The sequence below is a fragment of the Parambassis ranga genome, chromosome 9 (assembly GCF_900634625.1).
Source record: "Parambassis ranga chromosome 9, fParRan2.1, whole genome shotgun sequence".
In the NCBI taxonomy this organism is placed as follows: Eukaryota; Metazoa; Chordata; class Actinopteri; family Ambassidae; genus Parambassis; species Parambassis ranga.
The window spans coordinates 5,986,068-6,013,395 of record NC_041030.1 but is presented as its reverse complement, the minus strand read 5'-3'; the positions used below and the strand labels follow the sequence as shown (position 1 = coordinate 6,013,395).

The following is a 27,328-nucleotide window of genomic DNA, read 5'->3' as shown; positions in this document are numbered from 1 at the left end:
TGACGAGTGTGCAGCAGAGTTGTTGAGGCCAGTGCTTTGGAGAGTTGCTCAGAGACTTAACCCTCCTCTTCGGCACCTTCCCCCTCTCTAGCAGAGGAAAATCTCTGCTGAATTCATGTCTCCTTTCAGATTTCTAAGAGGCGTTAAACCTTTCTGGATTAAAGAAGGTAATCTGACAGGCAGAAGATTGTATTAGCCGGAGTGTTGGCAGAGCTTTTAATTTCTCCTCTCTTTTCATTTCCCCCCTCTCAGCCTGCCACTCCTGCTGACCTGCTAGATGGTATTATTGTGTTTTTCTTTTGAATTACAGCAAAAACATCCACATCTTCCTTGCTATTCACTCTCTTCTCTCCCTCTCTATCCATATCTCTCCTTCCTACCTCTCTCCCTCTCTCCAGCAGTGACAGCATACTTGTGTGAACCCATGATTTATCATTTGCTAATCCGTGCTGATTATGGAGCTTTCCACACGGCCCTTATCTGTTGCTGAGCCCGCTTTTCACTCCATAGCTGCCAATTATCTTTCAGGCAGCCTGCAAACAGACCTGTCTCTGTCAGCCAGCTGCAGAGCCGCCACCGAGGCCTCTCAACTCTTTATGCACACCAGTGTGCGCAACAGTATGTGCGCAATGTATTTTTGGTTCAATTGCTTGTTGAAATTGACAGATCAAATTCAAGTATTGAAAGCTTAAACTCTCATTCAGAATCACCTGCAAACGTTAGGGGCATGTTTAGCAACGTTGAATGTCGGTAGCTGCCATCATGTACTAAACAAAATGGAACCAGAGAGATGACAAGGATAAACAACCAGGTGATCTTTCTGTTGTCGACAGCAGATATAAATTTGGTTATGCAGAGGACACATTTACTCATTTGACTTGACATCCTACGCTTTGATATTAGCATATTACCATCAAGGTCAACATTCTGCTAGAGTGCCAAATCTGCCAACCACACACTTAGGGTGAAGGCAGTGGCTCGCTGTGACTCATCTGGAACTTCCTGTGACCAAGCGGTGGTGGGGCGGCTAAGGTTGTCGTATAGCAACATGAGGGTAACAGGGAGAAGTCGTGTGGTTGGGGGTGGGTGACTTGCCCGTGGGGAGGATATGCAGATCATGGCGTGCACAGCTGATGTGGCGTCCAATTGTCAGTGTAATGGGAAGTGACGTGCACATCAGAGCAATGTGGGTCAGAGCGCCAGACGACCAGCCCGCGGCCTGTATCTGCTCCGCCTGTCTAATCTGCTGTAGCCTGACCAGACGAGACTCTCTAATCGACCCTGATATTCACTGAACACACATTACCATCTCCCCTCACGCTCCGAAACGCAAACACACAAATCTGAGATATTTAAAAAGATTCATATGTAGTGGGTGTCGATGGAAGGAATGCCATTCTTTTGAAGAAGACGAAATTATAAATACTTGTGATCGATCCAGTAAGAGCATTGTTGGGCAAACTGGCAGACCAGTTTCTGACAAATGGCAGATTACATACTTTGCTCCTTTTCATGTAACAATCAGTGTAGATACAATATTTTCCATTGCCTCATCAATTTTGAAATATTTATGTGGAAGGCTAAATATAAGTGCCGGGGCCTGTGTTTTTTTTTTCTGCCGCAGTGCGATACAGAGTGGGCTGTGATTTTTCAGTGGGTGAAAATGGGTCGGATGGACACAGAGCTTAATAGGATTCCCATGACATGGTCAGAAGCTGGCGTCTGAAGGGAGGAAGAGGAAGGGAAAAGGCTGGGAAGGGGGCAGCAGCAAGAAGGGTTTAAAAAAAAAAGAAAAAAGAAAAAGCACAAACTTTTGCGAGTGTTTGCTTAGCACCTGTGTATGGACTTTACAACTCTATCGTAGCCAGAGGGAAGTGACACATGGAGAGTTGAGGGGGCCTTGGAGTGTTGTGACATTTTCTGCTCAAACAGGTTTTTTTTTTGTTTTTATGGCCAAGGGAAGAAGCCTGGAGGAGCTCAGCCTGTGCGAATCTGCCTCTGCCTCATCAAAGGCAGTAATTTCCTGTTCATTTTAACCCCCATCCCCCAACCCAGAGCTCTTGTCTGCTAATCCCACCCCTGCAAACTGCCTCTCTCTCTCCCCCCACCACCGCCACAACACCCCCACCCCACCCTGGGCCCCCCTGCTGGTGTCCTGCCCGCCTGTGCTTCAGCTTGCTACACTCCAGGCCCGGGGACTGGGAGGCTATACGCTTTGTGTCAGTAGGCTTGCGGCTGAGCACTAACAAATCCTCATTGTCCCGCGCGGGAGTGGTGACAGAGGAGGAGGGGGAGGAGGGAGGAAAGGGGGGGCATCACTGTCTGGTTTCTATTCAAATCCAGGTACACACAGCCCTGGGGGCGCGGAGGGGCTTTACGCGAGCCTCCGAGCCTGGAACCAAAGTCCATCCCGAGCGGTTCCCCGGCTGGGGGGGTCACAGGAACCACTTACACAACTGACAAGACGATCAACAAGTGATACGGGACATCCCAAAACTACAAAAAAATAAATAAATACAAATCAAAGCTCAAGTTCACCTCCACAGAGTCCAAGTGTTATCAGTTTGTCAACAAAGGACTTTGACTACCTGTGATCCTTTAACAATCAGAGAAGTTTGTCCTGCACATTGTGTTTGTTTTGTGCAGACAAAACAGTCTTGTGTTAGCAGCTGTGTGTAGGCAGGAGTGCATAGTTTAGCGGCCTGCGTTTTCACTGAAAGGCTCTGTTGGTTGGAGTTATGGAGTGTATGACTTCCAGCCATTGCCGATGGTGAGGGCTGAGATGTGTATCTGGGAAACAAGACTCTACATGTACAGGCATTTCAGAGAATGACACTGCTCTCAGCCTCTTGATGTGCTGGGTGCTTACACTCATGTTTTTTTTTTTTTAAATGCACCATTTCCCAGACTGGACAGTTCTTCTTCACTTTCTGTATTAACTGTTTACGGCCTCAGAGAACAGACCAGACTTATTTGTGTGCCTGTGTTGATTGTTGGGCCTGGTGTTAAGCCTGTGTGGTGCCTGTGACCGTGTTTTTCTGAAGCAGCCGTGGTGTACATCTGTGATCCGGGGAGATGTTTTTGTCAGTTGTTGCTACTCCCTCATGCACACAGCTTTTTGCAGTGGATTAAGAGCTTTGGACAAAAGCAGACCGGTTACAAAAAAATACATAAAAAATAAATATAGGGACAGCCAGCATTTCCTGTCACTAAATACATTCCAAACGCAGCGACCCCCATGCAAGCCGGCGGGGAAAAACCAACGAAAAGGGGAATAGAAAAAAACAACCTCTGTGAAAAATGTGTTGCTCCTATTCTTCCTCTTTTGTCACTGTCTATATTTAACCACCTCCTACATATGCACTTCCTTTGCTGCATTTTCACCTTACTAAGGTCTCTTACTCTTTAGACACCAGTTTTAGACATATGTATTTGGAGCCTTTAAAAAGGCACCAGTCAAAATTTCTACACAATTTAATACCGGAGCATTTTTCAGAATGATGCAAGGGAGATATTTTTAGATCATTGAACAGATGCCTTAACTGCCTGATTTTAGACCTGCAAAGCATGCTGGGGTTTGTGAGAGAGTTGCAAGGTGAGCACATTGAGAAGCTAAGCATGGTCACCCCCCCCCCTCCTCTTAACCCTAACGCTAAAGATGGGGTGTCCCCTCCTCTTGAGGAGCGGAGCAGCAGCTGGCTGACCTGTCCCTCCGCTGCAGCCTCTAATGGCTGACCTGCCCTGTCTGGACGGCCCTGCTCGCTTTTGTCTACTGTCTGGCTCAGTTCCTCCCCAGTCAAACATCGCTACTGGCTACCGCAGTCCGCATTCCCACAGAGTAAGCTTTAGAAAAAATAACACACACACACACACTTTTCACACTTGGCACACTTTGTCCAGTGCACACAATCTCTCTGTTTTCCTCTCTCTCTCTCTCTTGCGTGCACATACATCCTTTTCTAAACTCTCCCACACACAGAGCCCCTGTCTGGTTTCACACACAGTTTTGGCAAACTGTACTCACTCACACACATCATGACCAGATGCTGTAACTAAAAATAAAATCATATCTAAAAAATATATAAAATCATTTTAAATATACAATAGGAAAAAAACACACATATTATGTTAAATGTTCAAAGAGTCATTGATAGTGTAAAATCAGAACTAGTAGGTTTGAATCTGTAAAGCTTTAAATTAAAGGACGAGTAATTCAAATACTTACTAAAGTGCAGCCAAAAGTTCAGCAGCTGTGGTGGCTGGATGGTGGAAAAAAAAAATCAGAGGAGCGTGAAAAGCTTCCATATTCGGGGAGAAACCTCATGTAGACAGGCTGAAAAGTTGATTCAGAAATGGGTTGAACGGGTTCCTCTCTCTCTCTTTCTGTCTCTCTGTCTGCCTGCCTGTCTCTCTCCGTGTCTCTCACAGACACGCACACACACAGTCTTTCAGTCTGATTTCCCTGCCTCTAGTGGGAACTCAGCCAGTAGTTTGCAAATACAAGTGCCTTACAAATCTCTCTCTCTCTCTCTCTCTCTCTCTCCCTCCCTGCCTCCCGTTCCTTCCGTGCTTCTACATAAATAAACAAGCACACGCATTCCCCAATGCATGACCCCCCCTCCCTCCCTCTGTTCACACACACACACACACACAAACACAAGAACCTGGCTACGACGCAAGTTATTGAACTGCTCCACATTTTCTTGCATGCACTATATATGAGGCAGTTGATGGACAGCAGCACATAGTCATGTGTGGAACGAGAGCTGCCGCGATTGGCTGACAGCATGGGAGCTGATGGGAGGGGGGCTGGGGCTCCTGTGATTGGCTTAGAGCTCAGACCATTGAAAGCAGGAGGCTTCTCTATTGAATGGCTGGTGCTCTGGGTGGAGTTTAAATGACACTGTTGGGAGAAAAAAAAAGCCAACATCCTGAGAGTTTTTGTGCCTTTTCTTTTTAATTTGAGTGTTAACTGCTATGGCTGGTCTGTACAAAGGTGTGTGTGTGTGTGTGTCACAGCTGAGAAGCAGGAAAGAAAAGAGATGATGTATTCGCTCTCTCTATGAATTTTCAATATTGCTGGAAAAAAGATGTTCCAAACATGCAGCTATTGAGAAGGGAAAAACTCACATTTTAACAAATGTTTGAATTAAAAAAAAAATTAATTAAAAAAAACTTCACTTAATCACACAATTTTCTGCATTGTGATTCAAATACTTATTTCATAATAATGTAGTCATTCTACTTCCATGATGTAGGTTGCTTACCTGGCACATAGTTTTTTTTTTTTAACCGCAATTGCATTACGAACATAGAATGACACACCTGCAGGATGACTAGAAGCTTTTACTAGAAATACAAAAATACATTTTTCTAGAATTATTTATTAACAAATTGGAAAGGAGGTCATTATGCATGGCATTAATGAGCTCCAATAATCCCATGTCTCTCTGATTATTGCGCTCTAACCAAACGATCATGAGTGAATAGAGGAGTGTGTGTGTTTGTGGTTATTTTGCAGCAGTAATATAGGTAAAAACAGGAGTGGACATTCGTGCGTAAGGGCCCTGCGCTCTGGTGCGGCACTTATCAAATTGGAGGCTGCAGACTTATCAACATATGTGTCCTGCTGCCTTCCCATGGCTGCAGGGATTTCATGAACTGAAAAAAATGCTTTTCATGCACTATAAAGCAGCCACGGACACACAGTCATTTGTAGTTTAATTTGGACTGATTTAGGATTTCTGCTCTAACAGCATTAATGAAAATATTTTTTCTACATTTTCAGAATTTCATGCTATTTTTGCACCCTTGCATTCAGTTCACCATGATAAAATCAGCAAAGTGGAAGTAGAGTGACGTTGCACTAGAAACAGATGTGGTTTTCAGCACTTAATGCAATGTTTTCTTCCCTACAAACAGAGCTGGGGTTTTACTGTTTAATGTGATAGAAACTCCCACTTCTTCTGCACTGTGCTCAGTGTGCACAGTAGCGCACAGATGATGAAGCCCAGATGCAGGATTTGCTGAACTAAATTACTAAACACCATTGCATGAAATAATGCTAGCTATCCTGACCCACAAAAGCAATATGGCGAAACTAAGGATCGGATCAAAACTGATTTTGATTGACTGAGACCAAAATAACTTGTGATGACTTTTTGCTGCTCGGTCAGTTCAGTGAGTACCACTGGGTTGACAATCATTGCCATGATTGTCAACCCATGCAATCTAGTTCACTCTCACCAAAAACAAAAAAATGGTTAAAGACCAATATTTTAAAAATTATTTCACAGAATGTATGTTGAAACATCTGATAAACCTGATTCTGTAGTGTCTGAAGCCTGGTTGTAGAGTAATGCAATGGAATGTTTTTCTTTGGTTCTTTTTCTTGCAAATATTCCACCTTTGCCCAAAATATACTGGCTGTTTGCAATGTGGATAACTATGCCCAAGCAACCCAAGTAATGTGTTTAGGTTACTTAATCTGTCAGTGGAACTCAACAGTGTATATTATATATATATTCCTGTTATTGTAATTATTTGTTGGATTGCAGTGTTCTCACAAGTCTAATAAGATACATTTTGTATGTGTTAACCCCCCCCCCCCCCCCCCCCCAAAAAAAAAAGTGATGACGGCATAGCAAGGCCTGGAGCGCGGCCAAGTGCTTCCATTCACACCTGATTAGATCACTCTGACCTGGATAACACGCAGCACTCCATGCTCAGAAACACACACACAACTGCACAAACCCTTTTCTATGGCCTTAAAATACTGCTCCAGCACCGCTTGCCTCCGAGTCACACTGAGATGATATTAGAGCGGATACCTTAGTGCATGTCAGGTTGACAAGTTCTCTCTACCTGTCCACTTCTCTCATCATCTGAGGTACTCGCAAGTTGTTTACTTACATAAATCCCAGCCGCACATATGTGCAGACACATACAGATGTGGATTTAACAGATGTGTCTGCAGCTTACTTTCTCAAGTATTTGAGTAAAGCAAAATATAGGTTTATTGTCCCTCGCTTATCTGTCTGTTTCTGTTTCTATGCTGGAGGTATTAGGATTATAAGAACACTGTCACTATCCTAGAAGGATTTCACCACCAAAGTTAAAGATTGCAGGGTTGTTAAAGCCACATACATACATACATAGTATTTTAGGTTTTTGATGTAGTTGCTTTTGGTGTCCCAAAACATTCTCTTCAGCTTAAAACTGCTAGTGGCATGTTCAAAGAGGCTGTCAATCTGCAACTAGCAACTTCTATCCTACCCTATCCTATTCTATCCCAAAACTATCCTTCCAACATCTGCAACAGTGGCATGTCAGCTAACAAGCAAGTCATAGTAATAGATCTTAATAGTGAACACATCTATGACATTGGCTATAAATTGCTTCTGTGATTGAGATTTAGGAGATTATGTTACTTCTCTCTTTTCAAAAGTAGCTCTCACTTTTCATGTAGCAGACGGACACTTAAAACAACACAGTCGCTTTTTTTTTTATTGACCTCATAGATTGTCGTCACACAAAACAAACTGAAACCTGCCAAATCCTGCTTTTATGCAGGTGAACTAATAAATCCTAGATATATGTAATGGAGACATGTTGGACTGTTCCTTTTAAGGAATAAAAGTTTTAAAGTTATAATATTGAGTTGTTGTGATTTCACAGTGTTTTTCTTTTTTTTTTGTACGACCATGGCTCAAATTGCATCTCCTCCCTTAACACTCAAAAGTATGTCTTCACATTAGCATGTTGTTTTATATCGAACATGGCATCTTTGTTAGGGATCAGCTAATTATCCTGGCAGGCCTGTGTCTAAAACACCTCTTTGTTGTGCTAATGCGTACTCTGTGATAGCATCTCCATCCATAACCTTCTCCATGTGTACAGATAACCTGGAAGGGGGGTGGAGTGCTGTATGTAGGGTGCTGGGAGTACGATAGTGGCGGTTAGAGGGGGTATTGTTGCAGCATGTCCTGCAGCTGTGCTACGATGACAAGCCTGTCCTCAACCTGCCCTCTGTCAGACTAAACACAACACACGACTTTACCTGCAGGGCTTCCTGCCTGCCTTCCCGTTCGCAGTTTCCACTTGTCTTGTAACTTTGGTAAGGATGTTTTGGGATCTTGGTTGCACGTCTCTGCTGTATGAGCTGTAGTTAAATCTGTGTGATTGGTAGGTTGACTGTAATGTGCACTGGCCTGACTGAACCAAAGCAGGTTTTTTTTGCCCATAGCAGTTTTGAGGGAGTCATGCTTGATCTTTCTGGGCCACATGAAAACTAGGTCACTGTGCTGTGCTGTCAGTCGTGCCCCTCTCTTACTGTGTGTATGTGTAGAATAAAAATGTAAAATAAGGATTTTACATAAGGATGGGAAGGGCTCCACAAATATGCAGTATTGCTGTTGCAGAGATTCTCTCAAACTGCAGCACAACCCCACTGCCACCGCCACCATCTCCCTTCGATGCCACACTGGGAAAGAGCGAGATACAAAGAAACAGGGGGGGTGGAGATTCTCATCCTTGGTTCAGATCCCTAAGAACGCTTGGGAAGGCAGGATCTTATTATCACAGCAAATTTGCAATGTGCAGAGTGGAGGAGATTAGATGCGTCTTGCCTTTGAAGTGTATTTTTCAACCATTGTGCGATGGCAAATTCCATCAAGTGTTGGAGGGAGCCGTGATAAGAGGCACGGGTTATGAATGCCGCCGCATTAAAAGCCGTCATTTGAGCAATAAGATGAAACACTCCCAAACTCGGACTAAATGAAAAAAATGTTTTCCCTCATTTCAGCACTGTCATTCATAACTGTGTTGTGGAAAATAAAAAGGTGCATCGGATGGTTGGGATAAATATGCCAACTATGGATTATACTGTATAGAAATGACAGGGTGTTGGTGTGTGAATAAGGGGCTCCTATATGTTTTCCTCCTTTTTTTATCTTGATGCTTCTTAAACAGCATCATATATGTAATTCAGGATAGCTTAAGTCCAAATTGTGGTGTGGGTTTGTCTTACAGAACGATCTGCATGAGATGAAAACATCTTTAGAAGGGCTTAGATTTCTGGAGGTGTTGCTAGACTTTGATCAGGCCGCCTCAGTGCGTGCTCCTCAGCTCTTTGACCTTCACTTTGAGTGCTGTGGCGTCTGAGGGGTTGGGTGTCAGGACTGGTCTAGCTAGGGTAATGCTAGGGCGAGCAACAACGTCATCAAATTGACCTGGCCCCTCCAGGGTCTGGTGAGCTGCAGGGGGAGAGGATGTCCTGGGGGACCTGGTTGAGGAGTGACATCCCTGGCCTGGGCCTCAGATAGTGTTGCAGCTTCAGACCAAACACAAACAGTGCAGAGCTGCCGGAGGTGTCTCGACATGCTGAGACACATACTGCTTCTACAGTTGTCTACTTTGTCTTACTCCATTCTTTTTTGACATCAAAGAACATTGCAGCCAAGGTTTGGAATGCCAAAATTTGCTGAATAAATCATTTACTCAATAGTAATGATGCACATTTCCATGTTCCCTTCTGTCTTTTTTGAGTTCCTATTAGTGTGGTGGTTTCGATACTCTTGGAGCAAATGTGTAAATGTGTGGGTTTGCTCATCAGTTTGCTGTCCATCTAGTACTGCAGAAAATGCCACGGAGGCCCCTTTCGCTGCATGTACTTAAGAAAAAATTATTGTTGGCTTTCACCAATAATCTGATTTCTCAAAATCCTTAACAATATTGATCAGAGCAGATTTTCTGACAGCTATGTGGTTCTATATTATATACCTCTGACAGAAGAATATAAAATGACAGAAGAGAAGATAGATACACTCACTATAAATGGATGAGTGTAATTTCTAGAACTGCTGGAGTTGCTCAGATGAGCAGAAAAACATCTTCAAAGAACCCTGATCACAGTTGTTGTGTTGCCTGTTTCTGGACCAGAATACTGCAAGAATGTGTAGCAAAAACCTGATGATCATCAAAAGTTTAAAAAACTGTCAGATGCCATCATAAGACATTCTTTCTATAAGAAGTGGGCCAGGCTCTGTGGATAAGGGTTGCAGGCTACTATTTATTCTTTAACCTGTTGTCTCTTGCACACCATCATCTACTTGCGTCAGAGCACCACTTATCTCAATACTCACAAGACTTGGCTGAAATGTGTCCACCTCTGTGTTGTCCCGTAGCAGCCAGACACCTTTCAGATTTCGCTCCAAGTACACTGTTTACGTCATCTTACAATATCCAGAAATGATGTCATCATCACTGTTACAAATGGCGACCACTCTTTCATCTGGAGTAGGAGCTAGTAGATTCTGTTCTGCGTCTGATGACTGCATGACAGCCAGTCTTAGTCAGACTTAAATCAGCTGGATTTAAAGATGAGACTTACATATACCTCAGAAGGAGTTCAGTGCTCCCCACATAGTGCTGGTAAAATATTGAGCTGGTTTTTGGGGAAGCCTTCCCACCAACATTGGCTGAGATATTTTTAGTTTAGAATCACAAAGTGGAGGTCTGTGAAGCCACACTGATGATCCCCCACCCCTTTTCTGTCTTCTCTCCTCCTTTTGCTTTTTCTGTCTTCATATTGGCCAGTCTGTTCCCCCTAAGGATTGCTAGAGGTTTATCTGAGAGGATAAATGTAAGAATAATGTTTAATGTTTCTTCAGTCATGTGCTGTAAATACACTGTCTGCATCATTAAAGACTTCATGAACTGTTTTATATATGAGACACACTGACAGCTGACTGATTTCTCCCAGGTGTTTCTATCCCTGCTTCCATATGGAAGCATCACCAGCTCCTTCTGTTTTCTTGCTGGAGTGGAACCATAGTAGCTATGTACGCACATTCATGGATTCCCATGCACAGAATAATTCATTTGATGCTTTGATGAGTGATAATGGACCCAGTAAGGTATAATTCATATGCCCTAGATCTCTTCAGAGACTATGGCATCCACAAAGTGTCCCACTACCTCCCTGAGTAACCCCCTCTTTCAAGACTCTCTCGTCTGGTTGAAGATGGCCCATTTATTATTTAAATCCCTCCATAATTCATTCCTTCCCCACCAATACACCCTCCTTTTGCTCATTCCTCATCTATTGCAAATTAGCATGAGCTCTGTATCTGTATGTGTGGAAAACAGAACAGAGATGTAAGCAAGCAGAAAGAGAGAGCAGCAGCAGCAGGAGCTCAGTCCGACAGAGACAACTCGGTGCTTATTTCCTCACTCTTTCCCGTGATGTGATGCCGTGTGACATATTGAGTCTAATTTGTAGCCTAAAGAACCAAACAGCTGTGGCCTATTTTGTTTAGCAGTTGTTCGGGTGATGTCACCATTTCTGCCTCGTAAGGCTGCCTTGCTCTCAGCGCTCGGTGTGAGGATGTCAGGAGCATTTTCACTAAGCTGCTGATGAAGAGGGCAGGGGTTTTGTAGCCTTTAGAGTAATCTGATAAGTCAACCGAGGCAGTTATATTTAATTTTTAAAACATCTATTAACTAGTATTAAATATTCACACATGCCCTGTTGTTGTATTTGACGTAACTTAATTTTATATGATGAATAATGGTTAACAGGCTTCATGTGGTGATAAGTGAGTAAGTAAGTAAGTGCGGATTGCACTGCATTGTCTAGTCTTTTAAAGACTTGGTCACAATCACAGATTTTCTGAAGGTCTTACTCTGACTGCGTCACAAACATGCTCAGAATGTGCAGTCATATATATAAAGCTGGAGGTAGTCAGTTTAACATGTATGGTCTTTTAATACCCTTAAAAGACAGTGCTGAAGCAGCATTTACTGTCATAGACTGTAACAATGGATATCAGTGATGATGATGGGCTTGAGCCAACCCCCAGAACTGTAGTGTTGGAGACTTGCCACATGGGCTTCAGCTCATAAGCGCATACGATTGCCACTTAATATCAAGGTCTGCCTGCCTGCATCATGAGTAGATAATATAGAGTCATCATCATAAAACAGTTGTTTTATTTATGTTTAGTGAATTTAATAGTACTTCCACTGTAATTTAGATTTAGATGAGCAAACATTATAAATAGGCCAGCATATACCATGATGTTGTGCTGCCTCTTTAACAGGAAAAAGTTATAAACATACCGCTAAATGCCAAAAAAAACTAAAAAAAACTCAGCCCAAACTGAGTGACCACTCATTGTGGAGCTGACGACAAGTAAATGTTCGATATTCATTTAGTTGTACGGTAATTGTAGGGAACTGCTTGTGGTTCTTATGGTACTATGTTGTACACACAATGTCAACTGCAGATATACTACTGTGTAATTGTTAACCCATATTGTTGGGTCTTGCAAAACTCACAAGATGACAATATATATATAATATGTACACAAGTGCAATCCAAATTAGTGGTCAATCTCCAATTAAATGTTGACTGAGAATTTTAGTGTTTTCAGCGCAGTCTGATCATCATAGTGCAACACTGGACTGGCTTCAGTGTGCATACCTGCTCCTTTATGCTTAGCAGGTCTCTGCATGTCAGACGGTGTCCCAGCTTAGCACACAGACACAACATTACCACTGATGAGCCTGCAGACTCACTGTTTAAATATGTCCTGTCATTCCATCACTGCTTATCACTTATATTGATAAGAGTTTTTTTCTGTTTTCACAGATGCAATCAATGAAAGTAATCTAGGTAAGTGGAATAATCTGAGTGACTTTATAGAGTGCTTTTTGATTAAGTTAATCTGTCAAGTGTGGTGTGATATTTTTCCTCTTCTACCACCAGAAATAATGCCAGTGCTCATGTCAGTGCTTCTATAGTCTATAAGAGGCTTTGTTACATTTTAATATAGAAGTTAGAAAAACACACATGGTGATGGACCCTGTAGGTACCTTTAATAATGTTTGTCTAAAAACGTTTATACTTTGGAACTGTTATCTGCCCAGTGACACATTTACTGTTAACGGTGTCGGCCTCTGTGACATTAGCTCAGTTCAGCCTGCTGACTCACCTACCTGGAGCTTTCACGCTTGACAACAGGTTCATTTTTTCTTTGATCTCTAACAGACATCCAAATTCTCGATGCAGAATTCTGTCACTTGTTTGCTTATTTGTTATCGTGCTTCCCTATAATCATTTTTCACATCTGTCACATTATTAGTCGGTGTGGGCTGACTTTTCACTGCAATACAAAGTCTTGCGCCTCTATGGGAGCAGTATAGAGTAGAGAGGATTATAAAGTGTCTGTGCAGGATAACACAAGTAAAAACCTATAAATACATGTACTTGGAGGTAAATGAATGAAATTGAAACTCCACATATTTTTTAAAAACCGTTTTCCCCTCTGTTGTGCAAGTCAACTGCAGATCAGCAAACAACATGATGAGTATTTGTCATGTGACTGCTACCTGCGAACGAGTCAAGCATGGCTTCTATGTTTTGCTGCCAGGTACAGAATGTTTTGTTATTACAAAAAAAATCTGCAGTCCACAAGTACGTAGTTTCTTGTTTTGAGAAGTTTTTGAAAATATAGCATGCATTTCAAATCTTGGGTGGATGTGGGTGTCGCAATTTAAAAAATGCTGCTCTACGAGTAATATGGCTATGCAGAAGTATTACACAAAATGGACTAAAGTGATAAATGACCCCTGATATGTTGTGCTGACATTATACCTAAGTTGTTAATCTGTTACTAAGCAAATCAATTACATTACATGTAAAATGTTGATGTTAGTAACCATCTCCTTATTAAATAGCAGACTAAAGCTAAATTTAATACTTGATCCATGAGAGTCTGTATAGCATAAATCTTTTTTTTCCATATACTCGCTGATATTTGTGTGTCCATGTGTGCTTGTCCACAAGGACACAAGCTATTCACTTTGAAACAGATTTCAGAATTACATTAGTTACATAATGTGAGCACCCACAAATCTGTGGCGTCCATATCAGCCTCAGAAACGTAAAAGATACAGTATAAACTTAGATCCCTGAATCGTAAAGCAGTAGATGTAATGAAAATATGATAATAAGTGGATGCACATTCATATATTAAGTCACTAGCACAAAGCAAGGATGGGGTCACAGATCTGCGGGTGGGAGTATATGGGGGGTGTTGGATGAGAGCGAAATATAGGGGATGAGCTAGATATGGACAAAGCAGGGATGAGGGTTGTAGGAGGGGAAGGGCTAAAGAGGCAATACTGTAGGGACAGTGATTGTTACCGGCAGTAGAACGTTTTTATTTGGCAGATTTTGTGAACCGTATACTATCCTACGTCAGCTGAAGCCCAGAGATGGAGTGTGTTATACACACACATGAGTGCCCATGTTTTCTCAGACAGACATCCTTCATGTTTGCGCCTGTGCTGATTATACAGTATGATTAACACTGTTGAGATACAGGCTGTGGGCTACAGCATGGAGGCTTGTCACATTCCTCTGTTCCACCTACTACAGGGAGGAATGTTCCTTGGTAAACCTGCATCAGTGCTGTCTCCTAATAATTCTTAGCATTTTCTTTAATCCGCTTGAAGTAAGATGAGTGGGTTTTACAGCATTAGATCATTTCACACAGTGTCAAGTATGAAGTGAAGTCATGCTCATATGTTCTATGTTAATGTGTTATATAAGTTGTAGTTGTTCGGTAGTGTAGACCTTCAGAAATGTATTTTGCATTATATGCTTTTATAAAACCATATAGATGTTCCTTATAACGCCCTGTAAGTAGTTTGAGAAGTTTTAATGCCTAATTTGCATGATAGGATTTACCAATGAGCCAAATGGAAAAAAAAAATGTTTCTTGTCACACTAAGAGTTGCAATTACAAATAGGAAATGGGATGTCCATGAATGCGGGGTTAAAGGGGTAGGGGCTTCTTTTAGAGCATCATGTGCTGTAGAGCAGCGGTCCCCAACCTTTTTGCACCACGGACCGGTATCATGTAAAACAATACTTTCACGGACCGGCACAGAAAAAAAGTGCATAAAGAGACAACTTACTCTTATGCTTAACTAGTGGGAGCCTTTGAGCTTTCCCAGCAATGAAGCGGTCCCATCTGGGGATAATGGGAGACATGACACCCGAAGTGTGTTTCTTATGTCCAGTCCACTCCGTAATTTTGTTTTGGCCGTCATTAATTGCTTCAGTCGTTCTTGTTCATGTTTTCTTCCATGGCTTGTCTTTTAATGCAGGGTGCTCGGTCTCGCAGTTTTGAAGGCTTCGTTGCCTCATTTGCGAGTCTGTCGCCACATATCACTCAGAGCGGACTGGGTGTGTGAGAATCACCTGTTGCAATAAATCCGTATTTTAAATAGGACTCCTGATATAGTCTTTTAAATGCGGATTTCTTTTTCTTTGAAGGGGCAGGCTCCTCTTCTTCTGTCTCCTCGTTAGGTCTTTCCCCTTTCCGAAGAAGCTCTCCAAAGACGTTTGTTTTTTATTCATGTTTGCTGCTTGTGGGCTTAATTTTGGGGCCGTATCCCGTGACCGAGACAAGCGTCTGGACAGGTGCTTAAAGGCACAGGCGGATGAATCTGATCGATTTATAAATGAAACAGCTTTCAGACTCAGATAATGAATAATATATGTTTTGCTCAGTCTTTCTGTGCGGCCCGGTACCAAATGACCCACGGACCGGTACCGGTCCCCAGCCCGGTGGTTGGGGACCACTGCTGTAGAGGTCTCTCTATAAACCTCAAGAGAGGCACTGTGACCTCTTTTCTGCAGGTTGGTTGCCACTAGCTAAGTGGCGCTTATGTTGAGTGGTGATTCCTGTAGTTCCATAGACAGCGAAGGTTAGTTGGAAAGATATTACATGGACTTTATATTTTGCATGAATCTTTAACTAAATATGCACGCTGTTGTTGTTTATAACATAAGAATCACCACTTCCTGCGTAGTTTTTCATTACGTCACCTGAGACTCTTGCGTCAAACTGCAGGTCTCCTAAAGTCAGAATCTTTACGTACTGAATCCAGTACTGTGTCTACTGTCCCTGCCTCCTTGATTAGAGGTCTCCTCAGGGCATAATGACAGAATTGTGTTCCTGTCAGTTCCTGCTGCTCAGAGTGGGCTAATAGTCACATTAGCCCACGCAGCATGTCATTAGCTCTCCACCCGTAGCCCAATGAGGGGCAAGTCTGTCATTTTGAGCCTAAATCACAGGGCAGGCAGGCCGGAGATCACAGTCACACCGGTGCTCTGAAGCTCCAGCGTTTCCGCCCACCCTTCCTCGCCACACTTAATATGCACTGACTTACACATGCTGTATTAACACGGAGGAATTACTGCGACATGGGTTAGACGAGGCAAATGGAAGTCAAAGAGAGTCACTTTGATGGGTCGCTGATACTGAGATCATTCCATCAAAATTGTAATTTGAAACACACTGCTCATTTCTGACTGTGATGGGATGATTCATGGTTATCACTCGGATGATTAGCAGGCTTGCGTAGCATCTATCAGAGCTTGGGCTAATCTGCTTTGATTATTAGCCTCTAAGCCTTCCTTCCATGCTGGGCTTGTCGAGCACACAGTGATGAGAAATTACACTCTCCTCATATTTGTATTAATCTATCTGTGCTTACTTGTCAAACTGATAATTGCGTCGTCCGTAGTTCAGATCACCCCCTCAAAAATTGTATTTGCAGATTTCCTCCTGCTGGCAAACATTTCGTCACACTTGTGTTAGTGGTTTAATCAATTATTCCAGAGTAAATACTATTAGATCAAATCAGTTCAGACAAACGGCTACAAATAGAACCCTCCTTTTGTATTAGTTTCAGGTGTTCAGTTCTCCACCCTGAGGGATGCTAACCTGGCCCAGCTCAGCCGGACTCTGCTACTTCTCCACCAATAAAGTCTAAAAAGAGGCTGTTCGTGATTACAGTGCATGTGTTGATGTTGAAAATACTCGGAGATGGTGAATACTGGCATGAAAATCAGCAGGCTGTATGGAGCATCTGTTACATGTATGCATGCCATATCGGAATCATTTTTCTCCTGTTTCTCCACACAATAGAAACTTCTGCACATTTTACAGCTTATTGGTCACAGTGGGCTTTTAATACCAACCACAACTTGCCCTGCAGCTGAAACTTCACGGGAAATAAGCTGAGCACGATATATTTAACAAATTTTCAGGCCTGTGGCTCCATAAGTAGATAAGAAGTGGATCCGTTTTTGATCCACGTGAGCCAGATCTTAGCAAAGCTGTGGGTCGATCCTTGAGTCAGGGGGGATGAGGCTGATAATTATGAGCGAGCGTGACCGTGTTATACAATACGCGCGCATCTTTTGACCTTCTCCACTGAGATTTGCGTCTGCCTAACTTTGCCCTTTTACTGGGGCATGTTGTGTAAGTGAAGGGGGCACGACGTGAATAACATTGGTATTTGCGCAACAGCCTGTGCTGAGTGGAGAGCTAACTGGAGCAGGAGAATGGCGCTGTTCGGCGAGGTTCACGGCTGTTATTCCTACAGGCCATGAGCGTGAAAAGAGCTAATGCCATCTGACAGTTCTGGAGCAAGAAGAGGAGGGCTGGACAGAAAAGGAGGAGAGAGAGAAGAGTCCGGGGGGGAGGGGGAGGGGGGTGTTAAGAGATAGAGTTGGATGGAGAGGGGGTAGGGGTGGGAGTATATGGGGGGTGTTGGATGAGAGCGAAATATAGGGGATGAGCTAGATATGGACAAAGCAGGGATGAGGGTTGTAGGAGGGGAAGGGCTAAAGAGGCAATACTGTAGGGACAGCGATTGTTACCGGCAGTAGAAAATGGCCTCTGACAGTCATTTTTTTTTTAAATATAAATATATTAAACAACTCAATTTTGTCAAAATATACAGATAAAAGTGCAAATTTGAAGGTTGGTCTATCAAATACTATAAGATGCCACACACCCTATACCCCAATGGAGGGACACATTCACTAACAGCAGCCATTTTGAAAATTTGCCTGAAAGGGAATACCAGAAATTCTCTCAAAGCATTGCACGCATTTTGTATCCATGGTCTCTCCTCGATTTAAAGGGAGCAGATCAGGCACAGACTTTTTTTAACCTTAAAATGAGTTGTAAGACGGGGGAAAAAGAAGGAGTGTCAGTGAAGAGTTAGACGGCAGACAGATGAGGGAAGAGGGAGTGGGAAGCGAGGTGGGATCCCACTGTAATTTGACAGGCTCCAGTCCTGCTCAGGCTTCGGCAGCAGTTCTTTTGAAGGAGGCGTAGCAGACACCCTGCTGCCTACCTAACCTGTCATTAGCGACATGGCAGAAAGACGGAGAGATATGTCTACATTTTGGTGTCACCCTCTTCTTAGATGCACTTGGAGGTGCAAGATTTATGTCCAATTGTGGCTTTGTGACACAGAAAATGTCCTCAGATCATATAAATATCTATAGGCTGTTCACTCTGCTGTATAAGTTGGGTACATGAAGCACTTTCAAGGAACATGTTTTTTAGTTATTTAGCTGTTTTAGTAATTCTGCAGCCACAGAGACCTGTGAGCACCATTTTCTGTCTCCCAACCATGAACGTAAGATGTACTCTGGTTTTTCAGAGCTGGATCCGGATCTGTAGTTCCATCCAGTATATGATCAGCCACCTCTGGACGTGAAACCACTTCTGTTAACAGAGACCAAACAACATCAAAGGTGCTGTTGGTCGTTTGGCAGCAGATAAGACGATTTTGAGGCCGAGCAGCCCCACAGCAGCCTCCGTCATTAAAGCTGCTGGCCCACATCTATAGATTATAATGGCTGCTGCACGGGTTCTCCGGTCACACAATCCACTTTGATCAGCCTGTTGGTATTCGTGAGTGAACAAGTCAGCTCACGCTGCTGACTTATCTGGCTCTTTGTCTTCTGGAGGGGAGCTCACAGATGCTGTGCTTTTGTGTGATAGCGCCCTCTGGTGGAGAAGTGTGGTGATAATGTGGTGCTGCATTCAGGACAGGCTGGAATGATGGCCAAGGACTACATGATGGCTTTCAATATACCTTTTAGTGAATAGAATTACATTTCTTTTTATCTTTTTTTACTGGAATACAGTCAGATATTGTAATTTTTCCCCTTTCTACCTCCATGATTATCTGTAATTTTGCATTCTTTAACTTTTTTATTCACAATCCTGTGTTGTCATTTCCCAAACCACCTCAACTTTGCCAGTCAACAGGACAAAATAAGCATTGTGAGTCAGAAGCTTACAAGTATTATTCATTAATAATATTTAATTAATAAGCATAGCTTAAGCATTCTCAGAGCAACTTTCAGAGAGGTCTTGTGTCTTTAAACAAATATATCATAGTAATTATATCATAGTGTTAAAATTTAATTCATTACAGTGTCAGTGTGATGAGGTATAATATAGTAAATTACCCTCAAACAATGTGTGAATATTTTGAAATTAAATAAAAAGTGACCTTAAAATAAACTGATTGTGGTACAAATTTAAAAATAACCAGGACATGCAGTTATTTTTCGGCTATTTGGGAACATCCATTAATCATGTGGGTGATAGCCAGGACAGGGCTACGATTCAAACATAGTTTATTTGCGTCAGAATTCATTCAAAACTTCTTAAACCATTCCGCCCAATAAATAAACCACTTATTTAATAAAATACTAATCACTAAGTAAATGATTTTAAACAATAAAAAAACTATTTAAATATAAAATACAACAACAGACATGATTGTAGAATCAGATACAGTATGTAGCATGTTATGAAGTCGCTGCAGAATGTTTCTTCTGCTTGTTTAATGTTCTGCTGTTTTCCTCACTGTTTAACAAACTCTAAGCCTCTTAAAAGTCCTCCTACCTACTTGTGCTTTTTTTAACCTTAGGAGCTCTTTATGGCTAAGATGCTCTATAACTACCTGTTATCTTTACCAGTCTTAATTTTAAGGGGAAAACCTCTGAATTCCCAGATTCCATGTGTGCAAACCTGTACTGGATTAATAAGCGCCTTCAAGCACACGTCTCATTACCTGATGTGAGTCTTAAAATATACTTTCAGTATTAGTAAGAATTTATTCTGTAATGCATATTCGTGTCCATTTTTACAGAGGACTGATTACCATAAACTAATTATTACCTAATAGAAATTTGGAGTAGTGCTTATTTTTGCCTCTGTGCTTGTTATCTTGTCATGCCAATTTTTTATAACGCTTTTTACAATCAGAATTGTCTCAAGGCACTTTACAGAAACCCAGAGCCTGAACCTCCTTAAGAGCAACAGTGGCAGGAAAAACTCATGAGAACCTTCCTGCTGATAGCCGGCTGGGTAGAGGAGTAGAAGAGGAAGACAGGACAGAGAGACAAAAGAAAGAGAGAGAGAGGAACAAACATGCAGCAAACTTGTTAACCCACCCCTACTGTTAAACAACACAATATTATATATCTGTGTCATGAGTTCTCTGTTAGATGTGTTTTTAGAATGATGTCCTTGCCTTAGTGGTTCAGTTTTTTTGCACTTTCTTTTCATTCTGAAAGGTCAGTATTGAGGAATAGGTGAAAAACAGTAAGACAGGGGGAAGTCCAGCCTCTTCTCCACAATCTTGTGACGAAAGCATGGTTTGACCTTTGACTCCAGCTTCACGCTGAACACAGGCCACTGTTCTCGGAATCTGATTTGGTCACTTCCAGAAAACTGGTTATTGTGTAATTTCTGCATTATTTTAGACAAACTGAAATGTTTAGTGGTTGAGGATTTAGGAGTCATCCAACCTCTAAGACCTTACAGTGTTAAGAGAGATCCAACAATTAACATTTAATCAGTGCATTATTGCCTTGCATAGGGGACCACACCCAATGACATGATACCCCCCCCCCCCATCGTAGCCTCCACATTGGCTGAATTTCTATAATCCTTTATTTTGAGGATAATACATTGCGTATACACATTGTGGGCACATTATAATTCCTGTTTACATTTCCATATAATAAATGATATGAATGCATCAAGACCAAGGATGGATCATCTCTGGTCAGTATAAGCCATACACATTGCCCTGTAATGGACATCAGCACTTCTCTCTCTCCTAGCTACCAGTGCAGATGTCCTTTCTTGTCAGATACATTAACATCTACTGTCCAACATGGCTGACACACAGTGATTACACATGCAAACAACCCTCAGCTACAATGTATAAAAACAGCCTGGCACAGATATACTTCCTGTTTGTTAGTCAGGATCTCTTTAGGCAAGGCTTGAAGTGGATTTTGAAACAATATTGTCCAAAGGATATTTTTTCCATTTTCCATTTAGCATTTTTCCCTTCCTGTTGTCGGCTAAAGTGACACCCTGCATGAAATGATTAAATATCATCATCGGTGTTTCGTCCCTCACAATCCATGCACGTTTTCTAGAGATATTTTTATACTAACAGGGAGTAATGTAAAGGAGAGACAATATTTGTTATTTTTCAGGAGGTCTATAAATGTCCTAGATGAGGCAGACTGAAGGAGGAAGTGAGTAATATTAGAGGAAAAAAATTAAGTTATAACTCTTCTTCCTGTAAAATGAGCAGTATGGGCTTCATCACAGCGGTGATGTAAAGGTTTAAGAGGATGTGAGGTTTCCTTTAACATCTGCCTATCTATCTAAATTTGAAGACATCGCAAACCTCTTGCCAACTAACTTAAAGTAATCTTGTGTAATCTGGAGGCTCTCACCAAGAAAAAAAAGCCCAGAGATTGTTTGAAGAAGCATCTTGCTGTGATCCATGATTATCTTTGTTGTGACACACAGATGCATCAAAACCCTCACGTCACATGAGTGACAGCCCACTCTAGTGGCCATAGTAGCTGAAGCTAAAAATGCTCTTAACTAAAATGCAATAACATCAAACATCGTGTTCATCACACTGAGTTATAGGCAAGCAGAGAAGTAAAACATATTGATGATTCCTCCTTGTCACAACAATTAAAAGCATAATGAACGGCTCCTGTGAGTGGCTGTTTTAGTGGTCATTAACTCCCAAGATGGTGGCCCGGTCAGCTCAGTTTTATATGCCCTTTGGAAGTTCAGAAAGAGAACAGCTGCATTGATCTGCTGCTCAGATCAGGCCTCCAAAAAGCAAATGCATCCGGGGAATGTAACACGGATCATTGTAAACCTAATCTGCAGGAGTGGACACGACCCGGACACGCTGAGGTCAGCTCCTGTACAGCCTCATGCAAACAAAGCCACCGCAGAGCACAACAGTCAGCATCATGTGCAGAAACGGTTCACAAAAATATTTTATTTTAGAAATTTCTTTTTGCTGTGTTTTCAATCATTTACCTTGGGGCCACTTGTAGGGTCCCAACCCCTTGTGTTGGCAATCACTCAATTAGTCAAATGATAATTGATTAATAGCACATATGTTGCAGATGATCAAATGTACTTCTCATCTATTTTTGTAAAATATTACAATTTAAAATATAAAACAATTAGACATCCTTAATTGTTTTCCTCCACTGATGTAGTATTTTCTCTGGGACAGTATTTGATTTTTTTATTATTGATTAAATCAATTTTTACATTTATTCAATAATGATCTGTAAAAAATAAATGGCAGTTTCACCTAACTTTAGTTTTGTTAGGGTAATAATACATTAAATGTTACATTATTAGTGTTTCTACTGAAGACTTTAAGTATGGTGCAAAGCACTTCCTGCTCGGTCTGTTCTGATGTGTGGGTACAAAATAAATAGCATTCAAAGTAAATACATCTTTAGAAAAGCTCACATTTTGATGGAATCTTATCACTACAGAAATATAGATTTATCTAAAAAGAGGTGATTTTACAGTGATTTGTTTGCTCTCATTTGGTTTTCTTTTCTGTCATGAAGTGGACTCGCTGGCCTTCAGGCATGGTGAGGCAGCTCATTTCAGGTTTCAGTCTTCACATTGACACCCTGAAGCTCTGGAAGGAAAAGAAAGGAGCTGTGTGTCCAAAAAAAATGAGGCTCAAAGTGAGGATTATCCCTCTCTCTGGCTCTGGTGTATACATCAAATGTATGATCCTTTAACACAGACACACAGTTCGGCTTTGGGAAGAAGGAATGTATGCATGTTTGTTGGAGGAGAGCAGGAGCAGTGTGGCCTATTCCTGTTTTTCTTGAAGCTCTTTGTCTGAAGAGCAGAGAGGTTTGTGACAGTGTGCAGAGGGGGGAGGGGAGCTCAAACAAAAGAAATGCCCTTTGTTACTCTAATGTTCAGGGAAATGCAGAAAACAAGTCACAAAACAGCTCATTCAAGCTGACATTGAATCAAATTAGCATTTCAGCTAACTACTCTGACCTGATTTAAAAAAAAGCCTTTGCAGCATTTATGTAAGAGCAGGGGAGTCAGAAATGCTCCGATCACATTTTCATTTTGAATACACTTTAAGTCTCAGCAGAGATAACAATAAGTTAAGTTTGTAGAGTAGTCCTAGTAGAATGGCTGCAGAGCAAGTTAAACTCTTGATGACCACTCCTTCAGTTGTTGTTGCACATTATACCTCTCAGTCTTTGTGACTTAAACATAGAGAATGGTATACTGAATTTAAATTAATTTTTGTTTAGATCCGATACAACCTGCTCTGAGCTCAATATGGAAAGATGATATATTATGTTGAGTCATCATATTGGATTTAGACTTCATAACAGACAGCGAATCAAATCATCACATCTACCTGCCAACTTTGAAAAATATTTTACATTCAACCCGAACTATAAATCAAGCTTTAAATTCAAGGTCACAGAAGTAAAGCTGTGTTCTGTGATTTGAGGGACAGGGTGTCTGCTGCTCGTCAGGCATGATGTGTCAGTGACTGTGAGCGCGGGTTTTGGACTTGGTGCCAGAGCCAAGCGCCCCAAACAGAGAGAGGCCTCTATCCCTCAGGACTGAATGTATAACTTGGCAGTTAGTTTTCTCTTAGTAGATATTATCTTGAAGGTGTGATTAATTAATTATTGTTTAAAGGAAAACTTCTCAGAAAATGTATAACATACATAACATGCTGTCATCCATCATATTTGTTCATGCTTTGGCTCTACTTTCTCTAGTTTCTTAAAGTAATGTTTTGAATGCTAACGGATAATAGCGTGAGATCTTTAGATGATCTTCTTCATAACTAACTGTCTTTCCTTAACAGTACATGTTTGATCAGTGATTTAATGCAGAATTTGTAATTTGATTTTTTCCAAAGAATCTGTAGTAAACTATATGTAGCTGATATAGCTTGTATTTTAATATGCCTAAAAGTGTAGTAAAGCAGAAGTTGCGTTAGCGCTGTAGCATTGTAATTGTTGGGTGTATGGTAAGATATCCTGCATGTCACAGGCACCCTCCTCCCTTGCCTTAGGCCCAGGTAGCGCCTCTCCACACTCTGACAGCTGATAGGCTGCGGAGCCTTGGTGTTGTCCTGGCTCTCATTGACTACAAGGTTAAAGGCAACATGGCTGATTATGCCGTTCATCTTCACCGCATTGGAGGAAAGGTGCTAAGGTCAAGGGTGACATAGGGCACCCCCACCCGTCTCTCTCTCTCTCTCTCTCTCTCTCTCTCTCTCTCTCCCCCCTGCAGCTTTCAAGTTTGATTTCCTATTAGTATCGACAAGGGAGGTTGCCTGAAAGTATGCCAACAAGCCCTGACTCTGTTTTTATGGAAGCTTGTTTATTAAAGATATAAACATAAATGCAGCCACACTACAATCCCTGCTGTTTCCTGTCTGTGAGTAACCTTTGAAAATGTCTCTGTTAAACAGGGGTTCAATGGTAAATAAAGGGATAGTAAAGGAATTGCAGATTAACGTCAGCTTGTAGAATGTCTTTGAACATTCCTCTTCCATATTCCCTTACTGCTAACGCTCGGTGCACGGTAAAGTATTTTAATGCTCAAATCTGCATGTAAAGACATATCCAATTACAAAACCCTGGCCAGGTCCTTCCTATAAGCCTTGCCTTTGACACAGTGACATATGGTAGCAGACTCTTATGGTATTAGTATAAAGTGGGAGACGATGAGGCTGCCTTTGATCACCCTGCAGGCAACACGTGTCATCATATTTCTACCTGCTTACCGAACCGGCCGGACTGACAGCTCCACCGGCTGTTTCTGGGAATCCTCCTGAGCCCATAGCCATTTCTCGCTTTCCCCGCTGCCTGTAAACATTCGCATGAGCTATCTCTCTGTGTTGCGTTTGAATGTGAAAAGCTTCTTGTATGTGACTTAGTGCAGCCAGGGTCATTAGCATTCACATAGGGGGCAGGGACCCTGGGGTGTGGGGTGTGGATGAGCACTGCTGCTGTGAGAGTGAACAAGTGGTATTAGGTTTTGGGTGGAGCTGTGGGAGAAGGTGGGCTGGCCGATCAGACTTGTCCGCTGGGGTGCAAGATAGATCAGGTAGAGCAGAGGCTGCACTGGGCGAACAGACAGGAGTCAGGCTGGGCAGTAGAGATTGGGGTGTGGCACACTGGTGAAACACTGGATGCTTCTCATTATGTTCCCCTAGCCAGATCACTGGAGGGGATGAAGGAAGAGAACCCACTGGATGGTAAGACTTCTCTGTAGCTCTTAGAGGATTTAAGGCTTGGTTAACATAGCACCAGAGGTTTTTAAAAAAGCACATGCATTTAATTTGAGATGGGCATTCAAATCAAATAGGTCTCTAGTACTAATTGTTTGCAAGGACTGGGCTTTGTTTGTGTCACATTGTCCTCAGAGTTTTAGCACAGTAATGCCAAATCAGTGCTGATATTGTAATGAAATGATTGAAAGCACCCACACAAGAGTTGTGAGAAACAAAATCTAAAATCAGTTCATTTTTATGGAGCTCTGGAATTGACCTGACAAAGAGTACATCATCTAAGCCAGTATGTTTTGCTACTTTTGTTTTTGGCTGTGCTACATACAAAAACAGCATTGAGAGAATCAGCCATACAGTTTACAGAGGATGAGGAGAATCCGTGGTTTTTAACTGAATGCAGCCCTTTTTAGCCCTTCTGCTTGTAATAAATGCAGAAATGTGTTAACCTTTTAGCACTAACTGTTTTCCCTTTAGGTTTTCTTAGGTGACTGAAATAAGAACACACAAAATGTTAACGTTTAGTCTACAAAACAAAATACACCAGTCATCAAGGCCGTAAAAGAGGCAAGAGCACTAAACTTGGTGGTGACTGTCACGTGACTATGTTCTATGTTAGTTATAGGCCAACATTAGCTTTTTATTATGTCGTGTCTTCATGTGCTTATGTCAGAAACAAGATAATTGATTTTTGTATCAAATGTGTTTGATAGTTTAGATTTAACTTAGTAGGGAAAAAGAAAAAACTACGATGAAATTTCAATGGCATTATTTCCACAAAATACATCAGCAAGTATGTTTGGCTACTAGAATAAACTACATAAAATACAGTATAAAAGTGCAAGAATTAGCAAATGTGAGACAAGATGTTAAGAGTAGAGGGCTCCCAGCATTGTCTTATAATGCAGTCCTTTGTGGAGGAATGTGCTGGAACAGAAAGTGACTGATCCACCTGAGTGTTCACCTTTCTCTACCTCTTTGCCTTTTACACCATTTGTAACCAAGTGAGCTGTGAAACTTTAGCTTAAAGCTTCTTCTCCTCCTGTTCCACTAAGTGCTTCAATTAGTTAATGTCTGTGTGTTTTGTCAGCTTGAACCTGTGTTTATGCTTGGGCATGCACTTTGGTCCTCTTCAGAAGTGCCAAAGGCATGGTTGAAGGGAAGGCTAATTTGGGTGATGGGAGGGTGGGAGGTATTATTGTTGAACGCCAGCGAAAATAGGACTATCAGTTCCACCCAGATAACCCCTAGCTGTCATTGGACCTCAAGCCAAGCAGTGACCCCGGGGGCTTGAACTCTGCTGGTCATGTGACCAGGCAGTAAAGTGACCAGTAGTGTTGCTGAGCTCTGGCTGTGGTCAGAGAGGGGCAGGCTGTCGAGGAAAGAGGTTGCTGGGAGAGATAGCGCGAGAGAGAGAGAGAAAGGCCAGAGAAAGAAAAACAAAGGAGAGAGTCATGAGGCGACCGGGCCCAGTGCCTTTTCTTTAGCTGTGTCCATGCATGAATGGGGTCCAGGCAGACTGGGAGAAGCATGAAATGGATACATGGGAAGGTAAGGAAGGCTTGCTGGGAAGGCTTAATGTATGAGAATGAATGGTAGAGGAGATCTGTGTGTGTTTACTGCTTTCTAGTGGCTTCATATTTGGGTATGTTTTTTAGTTTAGGAGGCGTATTTGCATTTTTTATTTGTTTTATTTATTTTTTGTTTACATAACACTTACCTTGTTCATTCATTCAGCAAACCTTCATAACCAATAAGGTTTGCAGTAGAATAAAAGCCCTGCATGCCCTTAAAA

The 27,328-nt window shown here is 41.9% G+C and overlaps 1 protein-coding gene across 1 annotated transcript in view; it reads left to right on the top strand.

Moving 5' to 3' along the window:
* The window catches only part of nr6a1a (nuclear receptor subfamily 6, group A, member 1a), a 63,649-nt gene that overhangs the window by 23,309 nt on the left and 13,012 nt on the right, over positions 1–27,328 (top strand). The window contains exon 3 of the mRNA XM_028415331.1: positions 12,653–12,676. Coding sequence (XP_028271132.1) covers positions 12,653–12,676 — 24 coding nt within the window. The remainder of the gene's footprint in view (positions 1–12,652; positions 12,677–27,328) is intronic.